Here is an 18,057-nt window from a genome sequence, read left to right on the forward strand (position 1 = left end):
TTGGTACTTGTGTTCTGTTTATGTTTTGGTTACTGTAATGGTCTGTTTACCCTGTACTGTCCTACTGTTGCCATATGTGTGGCTCTGTGGACCCCTTGTGATGCCTTATAAATAAAGTGTAATAATGGAAAACCATCATTCACACCCTTATCTCCTGCCTTGACTGTCTCCTCCTCTTCGTCTGCCCCTCTCTCTCATTGCCCCTCTTCACTCCATCATCCACTTCACATTTTGCTCCCTCAATGCTCTACCTCTTCTGCCCCCTCTGTCACACTGTTCATTGGCTCCCTATTCTACACCAAATCCAGCTCAAACTGCTCTCACACAGCCCTAAACCACTCTTGCCTTTCTCCCTACATCTCCAACCTCCTCTACACTCACACTCCCTCTCACCTGCTCCATCCAGCCCTAAACCCCTCTTCCCGTTCTCCCTCCATCTCTAACCTCACACTTCTCTGGCCTGCTCCATTCAGCCCTAAACCAGTCTTCCTTTCTTCCTACATCTCCAACCTTATCTCCACTCACATTCCCTTTTGCCTTCTCCCATTCAGCCCTAAACCACTCTTCCCTTCCTACCTACATCTCCAACCTTATCTCCACTCACACTCCCTCTCGCCTGCTCCATCCAGCCCTAAACCACTTTTCCCTTCCTCCCTACTTCTCCATCCTCATCTCCACACTCCCTCTTGCCTGCTCCATTCAGTCAAGGACTTCCTCTTCTCCTGCTGCCTGATTTCTTCCTTAAACTCGCACCTTCAGGGCTTCTTACTGAGCTGCTTCTATCCCCTGGAGTTACCTCTCTATTCTCCCCTGCCTTTAAACATGCACTAAAAATTCCACCTTTCCACTGCCTTAGAAATAACACCAAATCATAAATTATTATATTTTATTTGTGGCCACTTGTAGGTTAGGACCAGTCTGCATAAATGCAGATGTTTGCATATGATCCAACATGCTCCTAGTTACACATCTGCTGATAAAATATGAGGGCAATTAAAAATGATGGCTTTCCCCTACCACCAACTGCCGGAGCTGCAGTGTTTCTGTGCAGGACCCCTGTGATGTGGTAGGAGGTACTTGCTCCCTTCCAGTTCTGTAACAAACGTGACTAGCTCATAGGATGTTTGAAGGTAAAGCTCTGGCAATTAGGAGAGCTTTGAATACGGCTGTCTGGGCTCTGCTGGGAACTGCGCACCTTCATCTACTTTAAAACTTGTTCATTTCCATGTTCACAAAAGGGAATATCTCAAACTATGGGGGTAGGGATAAAGGATTCAAAGGGTTATAAGGGAAAAGATTAGGTTTCGGTAGAGGACTCCTTTTTAAGACCACCATTCAGTTCCACAGTCAACTTTGGGACCTGCAAACTTCATTGAGTGCATCCTCCAAATACAATATTTGCTGTTATCCATATACTGTATATGTTTGCAAAGTCTAGCATATTATAGAGGCTGCGGACATCACCTACGGTACATGAAGAGCGTACTTCCCCAGTGTGAATTGTAGAATAAAGTCCAGATAATTTTAGCGGTCTCCCTACTCTGCTGACATTGGAGCAGGGATATCGTTATTTACACCCCTGGCTGGACCCTATGTGAAATGTCCATAGTTACAGTTTTTTTGGCATTGACGATTTATCTGGCCCCTTCCAGCTCCCTGGAGTCCAGGGCCAGTGTCTTTACTAGCGGAACTTCCCCAGCGAGCCCCTCTTTGATCCATTGTTTGAGGAATTGTGTAAGCTGCAGCCTGTCCGCAGTTCAGAATAGTACAGCTAAACACTAATGAGGCACAAGGCCGCCTGCCCTGCTCTGTTTGATTAAAATGAACATTTCCAAGAAGAATTTTTGGCAGCAACATTTTGCTGGCCCTGAAACATTGCATCCTGGCTGGGGGGCGCCAGTTAAAGGGATGTTGCAAAATGTTTGTGCTTGTTGAAGGTTTAGGAAAACCAGGATAGTATCACATTCTCTCACAGTCCTTTAAATGTTTGCTAAGACTCCATGAAAGTTGAGATCTGATGGGGACTAGTGGAATCTGTGGTTCGATAATAACTGTATCTGACTGTGTGTACAGCATCATCCAGCCATATTATCGTGTGCCCTGCTGGATCCTGTTTCTCAGTTGGTTCTGAGTCTGTACTGGGCTCTTTGCCCTGCTGGATCCTGTTTCTCAGTTGGTTCTGAGTCTGTACTGGGCTTTGTGCCCTGCTGGATCCTGTTTCTCAGTTGGTTCCGAGTCTGTACTGAGCTTCGTGCCCTGCTGGATCCCATTGCTCAGTTGGTTCTGAGTCTGTACTGGGCTTTGTGCCCTGCTGGATCCCATTGCTCAGTTGGTTCTGAGTCTGTACTGGGCTTTGTGCCCTGCTGGATCCCATTGCTCAGTTGGTTCCGAGTCTATACTGGGCTTTGTGCCCTGCTGGATTCCGTTGCTCATTTGGTTCTGAGTCTGTACTGGGCATTGTGCCCTGCTGGATCCCGTTGCTCAGTTGGTTCTGAGTCTGTACTGGGCATTGTGCCCTGCTGGATCCCGTTGCTCAGTTGGTTCTGAGTCTGTACTGGTTATTGTGCCCTGCTAGATCCCGTTGCTCATTTGGTTCTGAGTCTGTACTGGGCATTGTGCCCTGCTGGATCCCGTTGCTCAGTTGGTTCTGAGTCTGTACTGGGCATTGTGCCCTGCTGGATCCCATTGCTCAGTTGGTTCTCTGTCTGTACTGGGCTTTGTTCCCTGCTGGATCCCGTTGCTCAGTTGGATCTGAGTCTGTACTGGGCTTTGTGCCCTGCTGGATCCCATTTCTCAGTTGGTTCTCGGTCTGTACTTGGCTTTGTGCCCTGCTGGATCCCGTTGCTCAGTTGGTTCTGAGTCTGTACTGGGCATTGTGCCCTGCTGGATCCCATTGCTCAGTTGGTTCTGAGTCTGTACTGGGCTTTGTGCCCTGCTGGATCCTGTTTCTCAGTTGGTTCTGAGTCTGTACTGGGCTTTGTGCCCTGCTGGATCCCATTTCTCAGTTGGTTCTCTGTCTGTACTGGGCTTTGTGCCCTGCTGGATCCCGTTGCTCAGTTGGTTCTGAGTCTGTACTGGGCATTGTGCCCTGCTGGATCCCATTGCTCAGTTGGTTCTGAGTCTGTACTGGGCTTTGTGCCCTGCTGGATCCTGTTTCTCAGTTGGTTCTGAGTCTGTACTGGGCTTTGTGCCCTGCTGGATCCTGTTTCTCAGTTGGTTCTGAGTCTGTACTGGGCTTTGTGCCCTGCTGGATCCTGTTTCTCAGTTGGTTCTGAATCTGTACTGGGCTTTGTGCCCTGCTGGATCCTGTTTCTCAGTTGGTTCTGAGTCTGTACTGGGCTTTGTGCCCTGCTGGATCCTGTTTCTCAGTTGGTTCTCAGTCTGTACTGGGCTTTGTGCCCTGCTGGATCCTGTTTCTCAGTTGGTTCTGAGTCTGTACTGGGCTTTGTGCCCTGCTGGATCCTGTTTCTCAGTTGGTTCTCGGTCTGTACTGGGCTTTGTGCCCTGCTGGATCCCGTTGCTCAGTTGGTTCCGAGTCTGTACTGGGCTTTATACTAAATCATACTTGATACGTGTGCAAGAAAACTTCAACAGAGAAATACATTGGGCCTCATTCTAAATTGCACGTAATCCCAGTTTATTTTGCAGGACACCAGTAACCAGCATAAAGTTACTTATAGAGCAAGATAAGGTGATTCTAGTAATAAAAGGACCTATGTGACCCCTTAATGTGCACTGTCCCAAACAGTCCTTTTTTCTTTTTATGCTTTCATTGGTATATTAAAATTTCTATGTAATTACCTATATAATTAGATACCGGCATGATTTTTCTTTAGTTGTTTCGTTCTCTTTGTTGTGTTTCATCTCCTGCATTGACTGCTGCATTTTCTGGTCCATTCCGGTGGCCCAATAAGTAGCATAAACAAAAGGTGTCACTTTCGCTGTTTGGAAACGACAATTCCCAGCAATTGGGTTGACTGGTGTACGTTTAGGTTGTAGTGAAATGTATTAATTTTATAAAATAATTTGTTATATAATTCTTAATAGGCATAGGTCACTGTAATTGATCACCTAAGCTATTTAAAAAATTTTTTTTATTTCCAATGGTAGGCAGTTCAGCTTTGCGTCCCGCTCTTGCGTGTTTTTGCGCAGTACATGCTCCGGAGTGGGATCTCCTTATTAAATGAAATCTATGGTAGCTAGAAGAGGCTCCTTCCATGCTTTGTTTATTCATGAACGGTCAATTATATAGCGCGCACACGTTCTGCAGAGACTTAGCTATGTAGTCCATTCCCATCATGGTTCAGTGCATCGTTTTGGAGAGCAGTGAAGCCTTAAATTAACTAGCAAAGGATCAAGTGGCTGACATGACTGGAAACCCTCCTTTTATCCTATTACTTATTAACCACCTCAGGTCAAAGCAGCCGAAGGAAACATGCCTGGGTCATTTTCGCATCGGTGGCCACAGAGCGCCCTGGCTGTGTTGCATGGATGACATCGCTTGACTTTAGTAAAGATGTTTTCTCTGACGTCCTAAGTGGATGCTGGGACTTCGTAAGGACCATGGGGAATAGCGGCTCCGCAGGAGACTGGGCACAACTAAAGAAAGCTTTAGGACTACCTGGTGTGCACTGGCTCCTCCCTCTATGACCCTCCTCCAGACCTCAGTTAGAATCTTGTGCCCGGCTGAGCTGGATGCACACTAGGGGCTCTCCTGAGCTCCTAGAAAAGAAAGTATAATTTTAGGTTTTTTATTTTCAGTGAGATCTGCTGGCAACAGACTCACTGCTACGAGGGACTAATGGGAGAAGAAGCGAACCTACCTGCTTGCAGCTAGCTTGGGCTTCTTAGGCTACTGGACACCATTAGCTCCAGAGGGATCGAACACAGGGCCCGACCTCGATCGTCCGGTCCCAGAGCCGCGCCGCCGTCCCCCTTACAGAGCCAGAAGCAAGAAGATGGTCCTGAAAATCGGCGGCAGAAGACTTCGGTCTTCAACAAGGTAGCGCACAGCACTGCAGCTGTGCGCCATTGCTCCTCATGCACACCTCACACTCCGGTCACTGATGGGTGCAGGGCGCTGGGGGGGGGGGGGGGGCGGGCGCGCGCCCTGAGCAGCAATATAAACACATTGGCTGGCAAAAAAATCACAATATATAGTCCTAGAGGCAATATATGTGAAAAATACCCCTGCCAGAGATCCATAAAAAAGCGGGAGAAGTCTGCCGAAAAAGGGGCGGGGCTATCTCCCTCAGCACACTGGCGCCATTTTCTCTTCACAGTGCAGCTGGAAGACAGCTCCCCAGGCTCTCCCCTGTAGTTTTCAGGCTCAAAGGGTTAAAAAGAGAGGGGGGGCACTAAATTTAGGCGCAAAATTGTGTATTATAGCAGCTATAAGGGAAAAATCACTGTGAGTAGTGTGAATCCCTGTATTATATAGCGCTCTGGTGTGTGCTGGCATACTCTCTCTCTGTCTCCCCAAAGGACTTTGTGGGGTCCTGTCCTCAGTCAGAGCATTCCCTGTGTGTGTGCGGTGTGTCGGTATGGCTGTGTCGACATGTTTGATGAGGAAGGTTACGTGGAGGCGGAGCAGAGGCCGATAAATGTGATGTCGCCCCCTGTGGGGCCGACACCAGAGTGGATGGATAAGTGGAAGGTATTAACCGACAGTGTCAACTCCTTACATAAAAGGCTGGATGACGTAACAGCTGTGGGACAGCCGGCTTCTCAGCCCGCGCCTGCCCAGGCGTCTCAAAGGCCATCAGGGGCTCAAAAACGCCCGCTACCTCAGATGGCAGACACAGATGTCGACACGGAGTCTGACTCCAGTGTCGACGAGGTTGAGACATATACACAATCCACTAGGAACATCCGTTGCATGATCTCGGCAATAAAAAATGTGTTACACATTTCTGACATTAACCCAAATACCACAAAAAAGGGGTTTTATGTTTGGGGAGAAAAAGCAGCCAGTGTTTTGTTCCCCCATCAGATGAGTGAATGAAGTGTGTGAAGAAGCGTGGGTTCCCCCGATAAGAAACTGGTAATTTCTAAAAAGTTACTGATGGCGTACCCTTTCCCGCCAGAGGATAGGTCACGTTGGGAGATATCCCCTAGGGTGGATAAGGCGCTCACACATTTGTCAAAAAAGGTGGCACTGCCGTCTTAGGATACGGCCACTTTGAAGGAGCCTGCTGATAAAAAGCAGGAGGCTATCCTGAAGTCTGTATATACACACTCAGGTACTATACTGAGACCTGCAATTGCCTCAGCATGGATAGTGCTGCTGCAGCGTGGTCTATTACCCTGTCAGGACAGGGATACTATTTTGCTAGCCATAGAGCATATTAAAGACGTCGTCTTATATATGAGGGATGCACAGAGGGATATTTGCCGGCTGGCATCCAGAATTAATGCAATGTCCATTCTGCCAGGAGGGTATTAGGGACCCAGCAGTGGACAGGCGATGCTGACTTTAAAAGGCACATGAAGATTCTGCCTTATAAGGGTGAGGAATTGTTTGGGGATGGTCTCTGGGACCTCGCATCCACAGCAACAGCTGGGAAGAATTTTTTTTTACCTCAGGTTTCCTCACAGCCTAAGAAAGCACCGTATTATCAAGTACAGTCATTTCGGCTTCAGAAAAGCAAGCGGGTCAAAGGCGCTTCCTTTCTGCACAGAGACAAGGGAAGAGGGAAAAAGCTGCACCAGACAGCCAGTTCCCAGGATTAAAAATCTTCCCCCGCTTCCTCTGAGTCCACCGCATGACGCTGGGGCTCCACAGGTGGAGCCAGGTGCGGTGGGGGCGCGTCTCGGGAACTTCAGCGACCAGTAGGCTCGCTCACAGGTGGATCCCTGGGTTCTACAAGTAGTATCACAGGGATACAAGCTGGAGTTCGAGGCGACTCCCCCTCGCCGTTACCTCAAATCAGCCTTGCCTGCTGCCCTCGAGGGGAGGTAGTACTGGCGGCAATTCACAAGCTGTACTTCCAGCAGGTGATAATCAAGGTACCCCTCCTTCAACAAGGCCGGGGTTACTATTCCACAATGTTTGTGGTACCGAAACCAGACGGTTCGGTGAGACCCATTCTAAAATTGAAATCCTTGAACACTTATATACGAAGGTTCAAGTTCAAAATGGAATCGCTCAGGGCGGTTATTGCAAGCCTGGACGAAGGGGATTACATGGTATCACTGGACATCAAGGATGCTTACCTGCATGTCCCCATTTACCCTCCTCACCAGGAGTACCTCAAAATTGTGGTACAGAACTGTCATTACCAATTCCAGACGTTGCCGTTGGTCTGTCCCCGGCACCGAGGATATTTACCAAGGTAATGGCAGAAATGATGATACTCCTTCGAAAAAAGGGAGTTATAATTATCCCGTTCTTGGACGATCTCCTTATAAAGGCGAGGTCCAGGGAGCAGTTGTTGGTCGGAGTAGCACTATCTCGGGAAGTGCTACAACAGCACGGCTGGATTCTGAATATTCCAAAGTCGCAGCTGGTTCCTACGACGCGTCTACTGTTCCTGGGTATGGTTCTGGACACAGAACAGGAAAAAGTGTTTCTCCCGGAGGAGAAGGCCAAGGAGTTGTCATCTCTAGTCAGAGACCTCCTAAAACAAATACAGGTGTCGGTGCATCACTGCACGCGAGTCCTGGGAAAAATGGTAGCTTCCTACGAAGCAATTCCATTCGGCAGGTTCCATGCAAGGACTTTTCAGTGGGAACGGTTGGACAAGTGGTCCGGGTCGCATCTTCAGATGCATCGGCTGATAACCCTGTCTCCAAGGGCCAGGGTGTCGCTGTTGTGGTGGCTGCAGAGTGCTCATCTTCTAGAGGGCCGCAGATTCGGCATACAGGACTGGGTCCTGGTGACCACGGATGCCAGCCTTCGAGGCTGGGGGGCAGTCACACAGGGAAGAAACTTCCAAGGACTATGGTCGAGTCAGGAGACTTCCCTACACATAAATATTCTGGAACTAAGGGCCATTCACAATGCCCTAAGTCAGGCTAGACCCCTGCTTCAACACCAGCCGGTGCTGATCCAGTCAGACAACATCACGGCGGTCGCCCATGTAAACCAACAGGGCGGCACAAGAAGCAGGATGGCGATGGCAGAAGCCACAAGGATTTTCCGATGGGCGGAAAATCATGTGTTAGCACTGTCAGCAGTGTTCATTCCCGGAGTGGACAACTGGGAAGCAGACTTTCTCAGCAGGCACGACCTCCACCCGGGAGAGTGGGGACTTCATCCAGAAGTCTTCCAAATGATTGTACACCATTGGGAAAGGCCACAGGTGGACATGATGGCGTCCCGCCTCAACAAAAAGCTAAAAAGATATTGCGCCAGGTCAAGGGACCCTCAGGCGATAGCTGTGGACGCTCTGGTAACACCGTGGGTGTACCAGTCGGTGTATGTGTTCCCTCCTCTGCCTCTCATACCCAAGGTACTGAGAATAATAAGAAGGAGAGGAGTAAGAACTATACTCGTGGTTCCGGATTGGCCAAGAAGAGCTTGGTACCCAGAACTTCAAGAAATGATCTCAGAGGACCCATGGCCTCTGCCGCTCAGACAGGACCTGGTGCAGCAGGGGCCCTGCCTGTTACAAGACTTACCGTGGCTGTGTTTGACGGTATGGCGGTTGAACACCGGATCCAAAAAGCATTCCGGAGGAAGTCATTCCTACGCTGATTAAAGCTAGGGAAGATGTGATCGCAAAATATTATCACCGCATATGGCGAAAATATGTTGCTTGGTGTGAGGCCAGGAAGGCCCCAACGGAGGAATTTCAACTTGGTCGATTTCTGCACTTCCTACTGTCAGGAGTGACTATGGGCCTAAAATTGGGTTCCATTAAGGTCCAGATTTCGGCTCTGTACATTTTCTTCCAAAAAGAACTGGCTTCACTGCCTGAAGTTCAGACTTTTATTAAGGGAGTGCTGCATATTCAGCCCCTTTTGTGCCTCCAGTGGCACCGTGGGATCTCAAGGTGGTGGTGGATTTCCTGAAGTCGCATTGGGTTGAACCACTTAAATCCGTAGAGCTAAAATACCTCACGTGGAAAGTGGTCATGATGTTGGCCTTGGCGTCGGCCAGGCGTGTATCAGAATTGGTGGCTTTGTCATGCAAAAGCCCTTATCTGATTTTTCATATGGATAGGGCGGAATTGAGGACTCGTTCCCAATTCCTTCCTAAGGTGGTATCAGCTTTTCATGTGAACCAACCTATTGTGGTGCCTGCGGCTACTTTGGACTTGGAGGACTCCAAGTTACTGGACGTAGTCAGGGCCCTGAAAATATGTTTCCAGGACGGCTGGAGTCAGGAAAACTGACTCGCTATTTATCCTGTATGCACCCAACAAGCTGGGTGCTCCTGCTTCTAAGCAGACTATTGCTCGCTGGATCTGTAGCACGATTCAACTTGCACATTCTGCGGCTGGACTGCCGCACCCTAAATCTGTAAAAGCCCATTCCACGAGGAAAGTGGGCTCTTCTTGGGCGGCTGCCCGAGGGGTCTCGGCTTTACAGCTTTGCTGAGCTGTTACTTGGTCGGGTTCAAACACTTTTGCAAGAGTCTACAAGTTTGATACCCTGGCTGAGGAGGACTAGTTTGCTCATTCGGTGCTGCAGAGTCATCCGCACTCTCCCGCCCGTTTGGGAGCTTTGGTATAATCCCCATGGTCCTTACGGAGTCCCAGCATCCACTTAGGACGTCAGAGAAAATAAGATTTTACTCACCGGTAAATCTATTTCTCGTAGTCCGTAGTGGATGCTGGGTGCCCATCCCAAGTGCGGATTGTCTGCAATACTTGTATATAGTTATTGTTTAACTAAAGGGTTATTGTTGAGCCATCTGTTGAGAGGCTCAGTTATATTTCATACTGTTAACTGGGTATGGTATCACGAGTTATACGGTGTGATTGGTGTGGCTGGTATGAGTCTTACCCGGGATTCAAAATCCTTCCTTATTGTGTCAGCTCTTCCGGGCACAGTATCCTAACTGAGGTCTGGAGGAGGGTCATAGAGGGAGGAGCCAGTGCACACCAGGTAGTCCTAAAGCTTTCTTTAGTTGTGCCCAGTCTCCTGCGGAGCCGCTATTCCCCATGGTCCTTACGGAGTCCCAGCATCCACTACGGACTACGAGAAATAGATTTACCGGTGAGTAAAATCTTATTTTATACTGGAGAAAAAAAATAACTTTTAAGAAATAATGGGGATGTTTTAAGACTGCTGGTGCAAAAGGGGGGGGGGGGGGGGGGGGGGAGTTGGCTGTGGTGACCTGATCAGCCAGTAGGATGTTTGATTTCATTTCTAGACGTGGCTGAGATATGGCAGCTGGGATCTGATTTGGTTACTGTGACCTACACCCAATATTCTTGTGCAGCAGTTTCCATAAGAGTCACCCCTCCTGTGATCTGTTTATATTGATAAATCCTCTCTGTGGAACTATAGTCTTGCCCATGTTTAACGTGGTCTCTGATATGGAGGGGCAAATCATATTTTAGCTCTAAGTTCACTTTTCCTCTAATGGCTGCTTGTAGGATGGTTCCGGTAGAACCTTTGACTGTTGGCCAGTTTTGTTCTGGTGGGCGGCGGTTGGTCTTATTTTAGAATGACCAATCATATGGTAGTTGGATGGAATAACACCGATATTTATTTATTTTATTTATTTACAGTTTCTTATATAACGCAGCAAATTCCATTGCGCTTTACAGTTGGAAATAACAATGATATAACAAAACTGTGTAATAACAAACCGTTATAGAGGTAGGAAGGCCCTGCTCGCAAGATTACAATATAGTACGGGCAGTACGGATGGTGTAATGGTTAGCATTACTGCCTCACAGCACTGAGGTCATGGGTTCGATTCCCACCATGGCCCTAACTGTGTGGAGTTTGTATATTCTCCCCGTACTTGCGTGGGTTTCCTCCGGGTACTCCGGTTTCCTCCCACAATCCAAAAATATACTGGTAGGTTAATTGGCTCCCAACAAAATTAACACTAGTATGAATGTGTCTGTGTACATGTGGTAGGGGCAGGGACTGATGTGAATGGGCAAATATTCTCCGTACAGCGCTGCGGAATATGTGTGAGCTATATAAATAACTGGTAATAAATAAATAAATAATAATATAGGGAAATAGGCATGTATACACAAGGAAAGGTGCTATCTATTGCATAGTTGTCCGCCAGATTGCAAAGGTTCGTGGTGGGCTGTATGGTATGGTCATACAGGAATGATGAACCCGGGTTGAGAGGAAGAATGAGAAGACATGTGAGGATGTGTGTGGACTGTACAGAGTGGATGCAGTTTGATAAGAAGGTTTATGAAAGTTATGTGGGCGGTTCTGGAATTTTATGTTTGCCTAAAGAGGTGAGTTTTCAGGGAACGCTTGAAGGTTTGGAGACTAGAGGAGAGTCTTATTGTACGTGGTAGGGCATTCCACAGAGTGGGTGCAGCCCGATGAAAGTCCTGCAGTCGTAAGTGGGAGCGAGTAATGAGTGTGGATGAGAGACGCAGATCTTGTGAAGATCGGAGAGGTCGGGTTGGGAGATATTTTGAAATTCTGAAATTCCGATATGTCGCTAGTGTAACGTAAGGCCTGGCTCAGAGGTGGATGCAATGCTGATATTTGTGGAGTTGAGCAATGGCTTTTGTACCCCAACCATAGGGTTGACTGGATGACCGACGCAAGCGGCAGATTTGAGGCACCGATGGTGAACGTTTGTGTGCAGATCCCAGCGCCTGCGGCATTACCATATTTTCTTAGTTCCACTGTATACAGGATACAGTTGCAACAGGATTTCCGTCTACTTCTGAATCAGACCCTTAATTAAAAAATATCTGTATGGGAAATACTGTCAGGGGTGTGGGTGCACACCTGGGCCCTGTCACTCTATCTGCAGGCCCAGTCAGTGACTGTGCAGCTACTCTCAGCGATCTTCTAGGCCCGTCACATCCCTGGACTGTGAGAGTGGAAAGGTGAACAAAAAGCCATGATGTGCAGTTTTGGAAACTAGTACATATTGGGCCATCATGAGTTCCTCCAGACAGTTCATAGTTTATTTGGAGTAATGATTTGTCCCAGACCATCTCCCAGCCGAGGTCCACTGTGCAATCTACCCCACCTGCACAAATGTGTCAGCTGCAATAAAAAGTAGCCATTATTCCAGTGTTGTTACCCAAGAGCTGACGTTTCATGTTTTGAGTGGTAATCAGGGCCACTATGGTCACTGTTGCAGAGTTCTCTCCTGATTTACACAATGTCTGGTCATTCACACTTAACTTTAAAGTTCCTGCTCCCTGTCTCCCTCACTGGGACATGGGCATCACACTTGTGTTATGTTATCCCATCCCTTCACCCATGGGGATTTGGGTTCACTGTCACCATGACTCTCATCTGGGGTAAAATTAGCCGTTTCGGGCGTGATGAGGTTCCAGCCCGCCCGTAGATGCCATCTGTTGCTCCGTTTGGCTCTCACTGACCTCCTTCTAGTGCACCTTTCAGTACTTAGGGCTTCTGCCCTCCTTTCGACACCATTTCCTGACTCAGCCACCATGCAAGGTCAAGGAGGCCTTGGCGACGTGGGGGTTTATTTAAGAAGCGTAGGGTTGTAAAATCCAGGGGGCTTTTGATCGTGTTTCTTCACTATATTTAAATGGTCAATACTGTTACCATCTGTGTCTTTTTAGTAAAAGCATTGCCCTTTTAAATATTGGGCATAATTACGATAAAAAATGCCAGGTTTTACAACCCAACGCTTTATAAATAAACCCCATGGACTCAACTGGGACACCCCTCACCTAACCATTCACTTCTTGGGCCTTGAGCTAAAAAGGGCTCCAATCCCGCCATTGACTCCTGATCCCTTTCCAAGGGTTTCTACTCTTCATTAAACCATTATTGGGCACCTCTGACGAGCAGTACTTGGCCTAAGGGGCAACACGTAGTGTTTATTAAACTATAATATACAAGTAGTGATTGTGTATCTATACACCCGGGAAAGAATTATAAACATTTAGTTGTGATGCTATTGCCTCAGATTTCATTGTGTGCCATTGTATGTACTTTTCTAAATTTTCATTGAAGTCCACACTTACTTAAAATTGAAGTGTGTCCACAAGAACCGGAGGTTAGTGTGTTAGAGCAACCCTGTATCCAGTCGGAGCATTGGTTCATACATAGGAGAGGGAGACCGAACCTGTATCCAATTGGAGCATTGGTTTATACACAGTGGGAGACCGAACATGTATCCAATCAGAGCAATGGTTCATACACAGGGAGATCGAACCTGTATTCAATCAGAGCAATGGTTCATACACAGTGGGAGACCGAACATGTATCCAATCACAGCATTGGTTCATACACAGGTGTAGTCAATCAGACCATTAGACAAAAAGCAAATTCCAAACTGAAAAAAAAAAAAAATAAAAAAAAATAAATATATATATATATATATATATATATATATATATATATACACAAAGGATGAGGTGGTAAAGAGCGACCAACGGTGCCAAATGATACTTAAAAGCAGAATTGTAATATAAAAAGAGTGTACAAATTTATTGCAATGAAACGCACTACACAAAAATGGTTGTAAAAACACACAAGCTCATATAAAAGGATATATATATGACCCAAAAAGTACAAAGTTAAAAAATTTAAAAATTAAAACAGAGCATAGTATCATAGAACTTAAAAACCTTTGGAGTATCACTTTAGTATATCGGATAAAAAAATATACTAAAAAAAGTTTCTAAAAGCCATAAAAGAATATAAGGCATTCATAAGGATATAAAAGAGGAATCAAATAGCTTAACTTATTGATGAGGTTAGACCAAAGAGAAGCAGCCAACGCATTTCGTCCTATCTGGACTTCATCAAGGGGTGATTTGAAACCAGAGACAGATCATACTTATATACCCAGATTAAAAGGAAGTGATGTACGCATCACTTCCTGTAATTAATTAACATAATTGTTCTGATATTATCTGAAACCTGTATATTACATAGCATGTGCTTTTAGATAATGGTCAGAGCTTAGGAGAAGAGAAAACGAGTGAGAAATGCTGAAGGAAATGTTTTAAAACATAAGAGACGCTCAGAGCCGCGGACTTCCGGTCCGGGCTCTGTATGACGTCATATCCGCCCCACATCCGGTATCCGGCGTGTCCTAATGCGCTTGCGTTGGTCTTGTGCGGCGGAAGTTTGTGTGTTTGTTGATATCCTCTGGAACGGTTGCTTGGTTACACGGAGGACATATTTAGTGGAAAAAAGACATCTTGGTCTTGCGGCAGCCATATTGTTGGAGCCTGGGAACACGGCGGACATTCTTAGAGAAAAATGGGATGTCAAATTCCTGCGGCGGACATACTGAATGAGTTGATAAAATCCATAAGCTTGATCCTCTCCCAATCGGATATGAAACAGAGGAAGGATACAGGGAGGGATTAGTTCAGTAAATGGTTAATAAATAAAGGTCACATTAGATTAGATTAAAACTTATATAACAATTTGGGATGAGAGATGTACTGTTTACATTATGGAATTGTGCTCATAGAAAGACAAATATAACAGTTATAAGTGGGAAAGAAGAGAGAAACAGTAACATGCATATATATTATTGCATATAAAGGAGTAGGTATAAAACAAAGGGAGATCCCCTGAGACCAAAGTCCGTGATTAGAGGTATATTCCCCGGAGGTGTATTAATACGAATATAGTGATATTCATAGTATAAAGACATCGTAAAGGTCATTTATAAGTTTTGTCCACAATTTTTTCCACTGTACATTTACAACACCCGGTCTTCCAAGTGGGTCTCCCATCCTTGTACTAGCTGAGCCCAGCCTTGCTTAGCAAATTCCAAACTGAAATAAATATATATATATATATATATATATATATATATATATAATATATAATGCCCACCTATGTACAAGACAGTAGTTTTACTTCTGTTTCAAATGTTTGATACTGTGTATATCAGAATACTTATTTGCCTTATGTAAAATGTCATATTAAGGTTGTTTAACATTCCAAATCAATGGATGCATAAGTGCATAATGTTATAAAACACAACAAAACCCCCCACAATCATTTAACCAAATTTCAAAGTTAACACACACATATGTGCCGTAACATTCTGTAATAAGACATGATTTATAAGTGGTTGAATTTGTTTTTTAAATAGTGATTTAGGCCCATGTATGTATTTGCGCTTTATTGTAATGTTCTCTGAGTGAAACCCCTTGTGAGGTAACTCGACTCTCTGTTTTGGCTTCGCAGGTTAACACATTCCAGGCCGTGCTAGCGTACGACGAGTCTGACTCCTACGCTATATTTCTGTATCCCGAGCACGGACTCCAGTTTTTAGGAACAAGGCCCAAAGAATCGTACAACGTACACATTGACCTCCCGGCCAGAGTGGGATTCAGTAGGGGCGAATCGGAGTCCTTGAAAAGGGAAGCTCCTTATTACAGCGTCGTAAGCGGTGAACAGTCCTTAAAGAACCTTTATCAGTAAGTGGGGACCTTCCACCTGTTGGTCGAGTATATTACTGTTTGTTACAGTGCCTCAAACAGGCGTTGGAGAGAGATAAAGTACCAACCAATCAGCTCATAGCTGTCATTTTTTTCAAACACAGCCCATGACATGGCAGGCAGGAGCTGATTGGCTGGTACTTTATCACTCTCCCAGGTTTAGTACCTATCCCTAGTGTCTGTCATGTCAGTGGTTCCTTGCATGGTGGGCCATCCTTGTAAGTACTGCTTCAGCCTGCAAATGGCTGCTGTGGCAATCGGTGCTAGTCTCCTTTATGCTATATTGGAGATTTTGGCAACGGTGACAATTTCTGTGGGTCCTGTACACTAATTTTGCCACATCTGTTGTCTATTACTTCAACAGAAATTTAAATGGTGAATTAGTAAAGTCATACGTCTGGGGACTTTAAAAAAAAACAAAAAAAAACTTTTTTTTAACTTTACGTGTGTTGTATTGAAATACAAGGTAATCATCCACTGCTAATACAGAGCCCTATTTATCATTATAGCAGAGTGAAATAAGCAGTGCTCTCCTTGAGTGGTACATTTCAAATGTGCAGCGGTACGAAGAGCCCAAATTAGGTCTTCCATAGTGCGCGCAACATGGCCGCCTCGCACCGGTACTCTCCAGTGTAGAAATGTTTTATCTCGCCCATTACATGTCATCTCTTCCAGGGGTTGCCCATTCTGCCCAGTGTAATCCTGTATAATGCGTCTAAAATGGCTGCTGCTCCTGGATTCCTCATGGCTTGGATGAATAATCCTTGCAAATGATAGCCAAAATGGCTGCCGCTCCTCTGTATTATATTTATGGTTTTTGTATTTTATGCAAATCTAAACCTCTCTTCATGCTATCTGTCAAGCGTTTTGAGACCTATTGGGGAAAATGCTATATGAATACAATTATTATTGACACTTTTTGTAAAAAAAAAAAAAAAAAAAAAAATATATATATATTTTTTTGTTCAGAGAGAAGCATTGTCAAACATAATTATTAAACCTGAGTATTTTAATAAGAAAAGGGCCCAAATTATATTTTAAGAGTGTGAATTTGGCCCTTGTGTGGGAGATGCATTTGTAATAATTCCTTAAAAGTGATGAATCCCTAAATTGATGCTAATCAACAGCATTCCATTTCTAAAACAAATAGGAGGGCCAAGTCTATACATTTTTTAATAAATGTGACCACTAATCGTGAACTCTAGGAACTAACTTTGCGCCTATAATGCAAAATATAAGAAAAGTCCCCAAATGGCGCTTCCCTTATCACCAGAGTATTAAATACCACTATTAATGCTCATAAAATGTGTAAAAAGTCCCAGTCCTTCCAAAATGTCCCTCTTACACCGCAGACAATTAGCTGTTCCTCCCCCTGGCTCAAAACGCCACACCAGATGACGGGAAGTGACGTCACACAGGAACCAGAAGTGATGTCATATGGGAGCCAAATCCAAGATGGTTGCCATACATCTGGTTTATTCGTTCCACCGCTTTCCAAATGTGTTCGACAGTTATAGTGGATACGGATCACCAGGTTTATTATGGAAATCCACTGGTCTTTACTTCCTCTTTACATAGTTATTGTAATATCAATCCAACATAACCTTACCTTACTTTGCTGACCTTTTTTACATTTATGCTGGACTGGGGTTTGCACAGGTGTATAGATGATATATTCTGATTTGTGCCTATGACATTTATTACTCTTAGGAAGCACAAATATTGCCCTATTGCTTCTTGTGCCTTTATTGCGCTGTACCGTAGTTCGGATCCGGTATGATATACCGGTAGTCTCGCTGTGCTCGCCACAGTTTCTATTCCCACTCGGTTGGTGGCGTGGACAGAGTGGGAATTCCGTGCAAGTGTCGGGATTCCGGCGTCTGTCTCCTTAATGCCTGGATCCCGACAGCCGTCATTTTAACTGCATCCCCCATAGTCCACGGTTGTTTTGTACAATTGCCGACTGAGCAAGTATTTGCTGTTGGCTTTCAGCAAGTAATCAGTAACATAAGGTGGAGAAATGCGTTACTCAAAGCTAGCATTGCATTGGCAGAGATATGGGGTCAATTCCGTTGTGTGCGGGCTCAATGTCAGCCTTCCGCTTGCTAAGAATAGGATTTAAATCAGATTACTATTGGACATGTTTGTAAATATAGTCAGGCGATATCTGCTGTCGGCGCGTCTCCCATCTGCATGCAAGGTCCAAAGTGGCACGGCATAAGCTTGCATCAAATAAAGACTGTAAGCACAAAGCGGTAAATATTCTGCCTTCGCGATTACCCTTTATTCCCTGGGCATATAGTCAAAGCGTAGTGTATCCATCAGAAGGTCATATGTTATATACATGAAATGAATTTCTCGGGGTAGCATCAAGATTTGACCATCCCAATTTAATACTTACCTTTTTATTTTGTTTTGTAGAAAAAGCAATATTGGCACCCCAGGAGTTTGGGTCTTCCACATTGGCAGCATCACAGAAATTGATAATATAATACCAGCTAAA

General features: G+C 45.5%; 1 protein-coding gene across 1 annotated transcript in view; it reads left to right on the forward strand.

Moving 5' to 3' along the window:
• The window catches only part of NID2 (nidogen 2), a 122,199-nt gene that overhangs the window by 16,938 nt on the left and 87,204 nt on the right, over positions 1–18,057 (forward strand). Inside the window, exons 3-4 of the mRNA XM_063948403.1 lie at positions 15,301–15,533; positions 17,976–18,057. The exon at positions 17,976–18,057 is cut by the window's right edge and continues 547 nt beyond it. Of these exons, the coding sequence (XP_063804473.1) occupies positions 15,301–15,533; positions 17,976–18,057 (315 nt within the window). The remainder of the gene's footprint in view (positions 1–15,300; positions 15,534–17,975) is intronic.

This window comes from Pseudophryne corroboree, chromosome 12, assembly GCF_028390025.1.
Source record: "Pseudophryne corroboree isolate aPseCor3 chromosome 12, aPseCor3.hap2, whole genome shotgun sequence".
Classification (NCBI taxonomy): Eukaryota; Metazoa; Chordata; class Amphibia; order Anura; family Myobatrachidae; genus Pseudophryne; species Pseudophryne corroboree.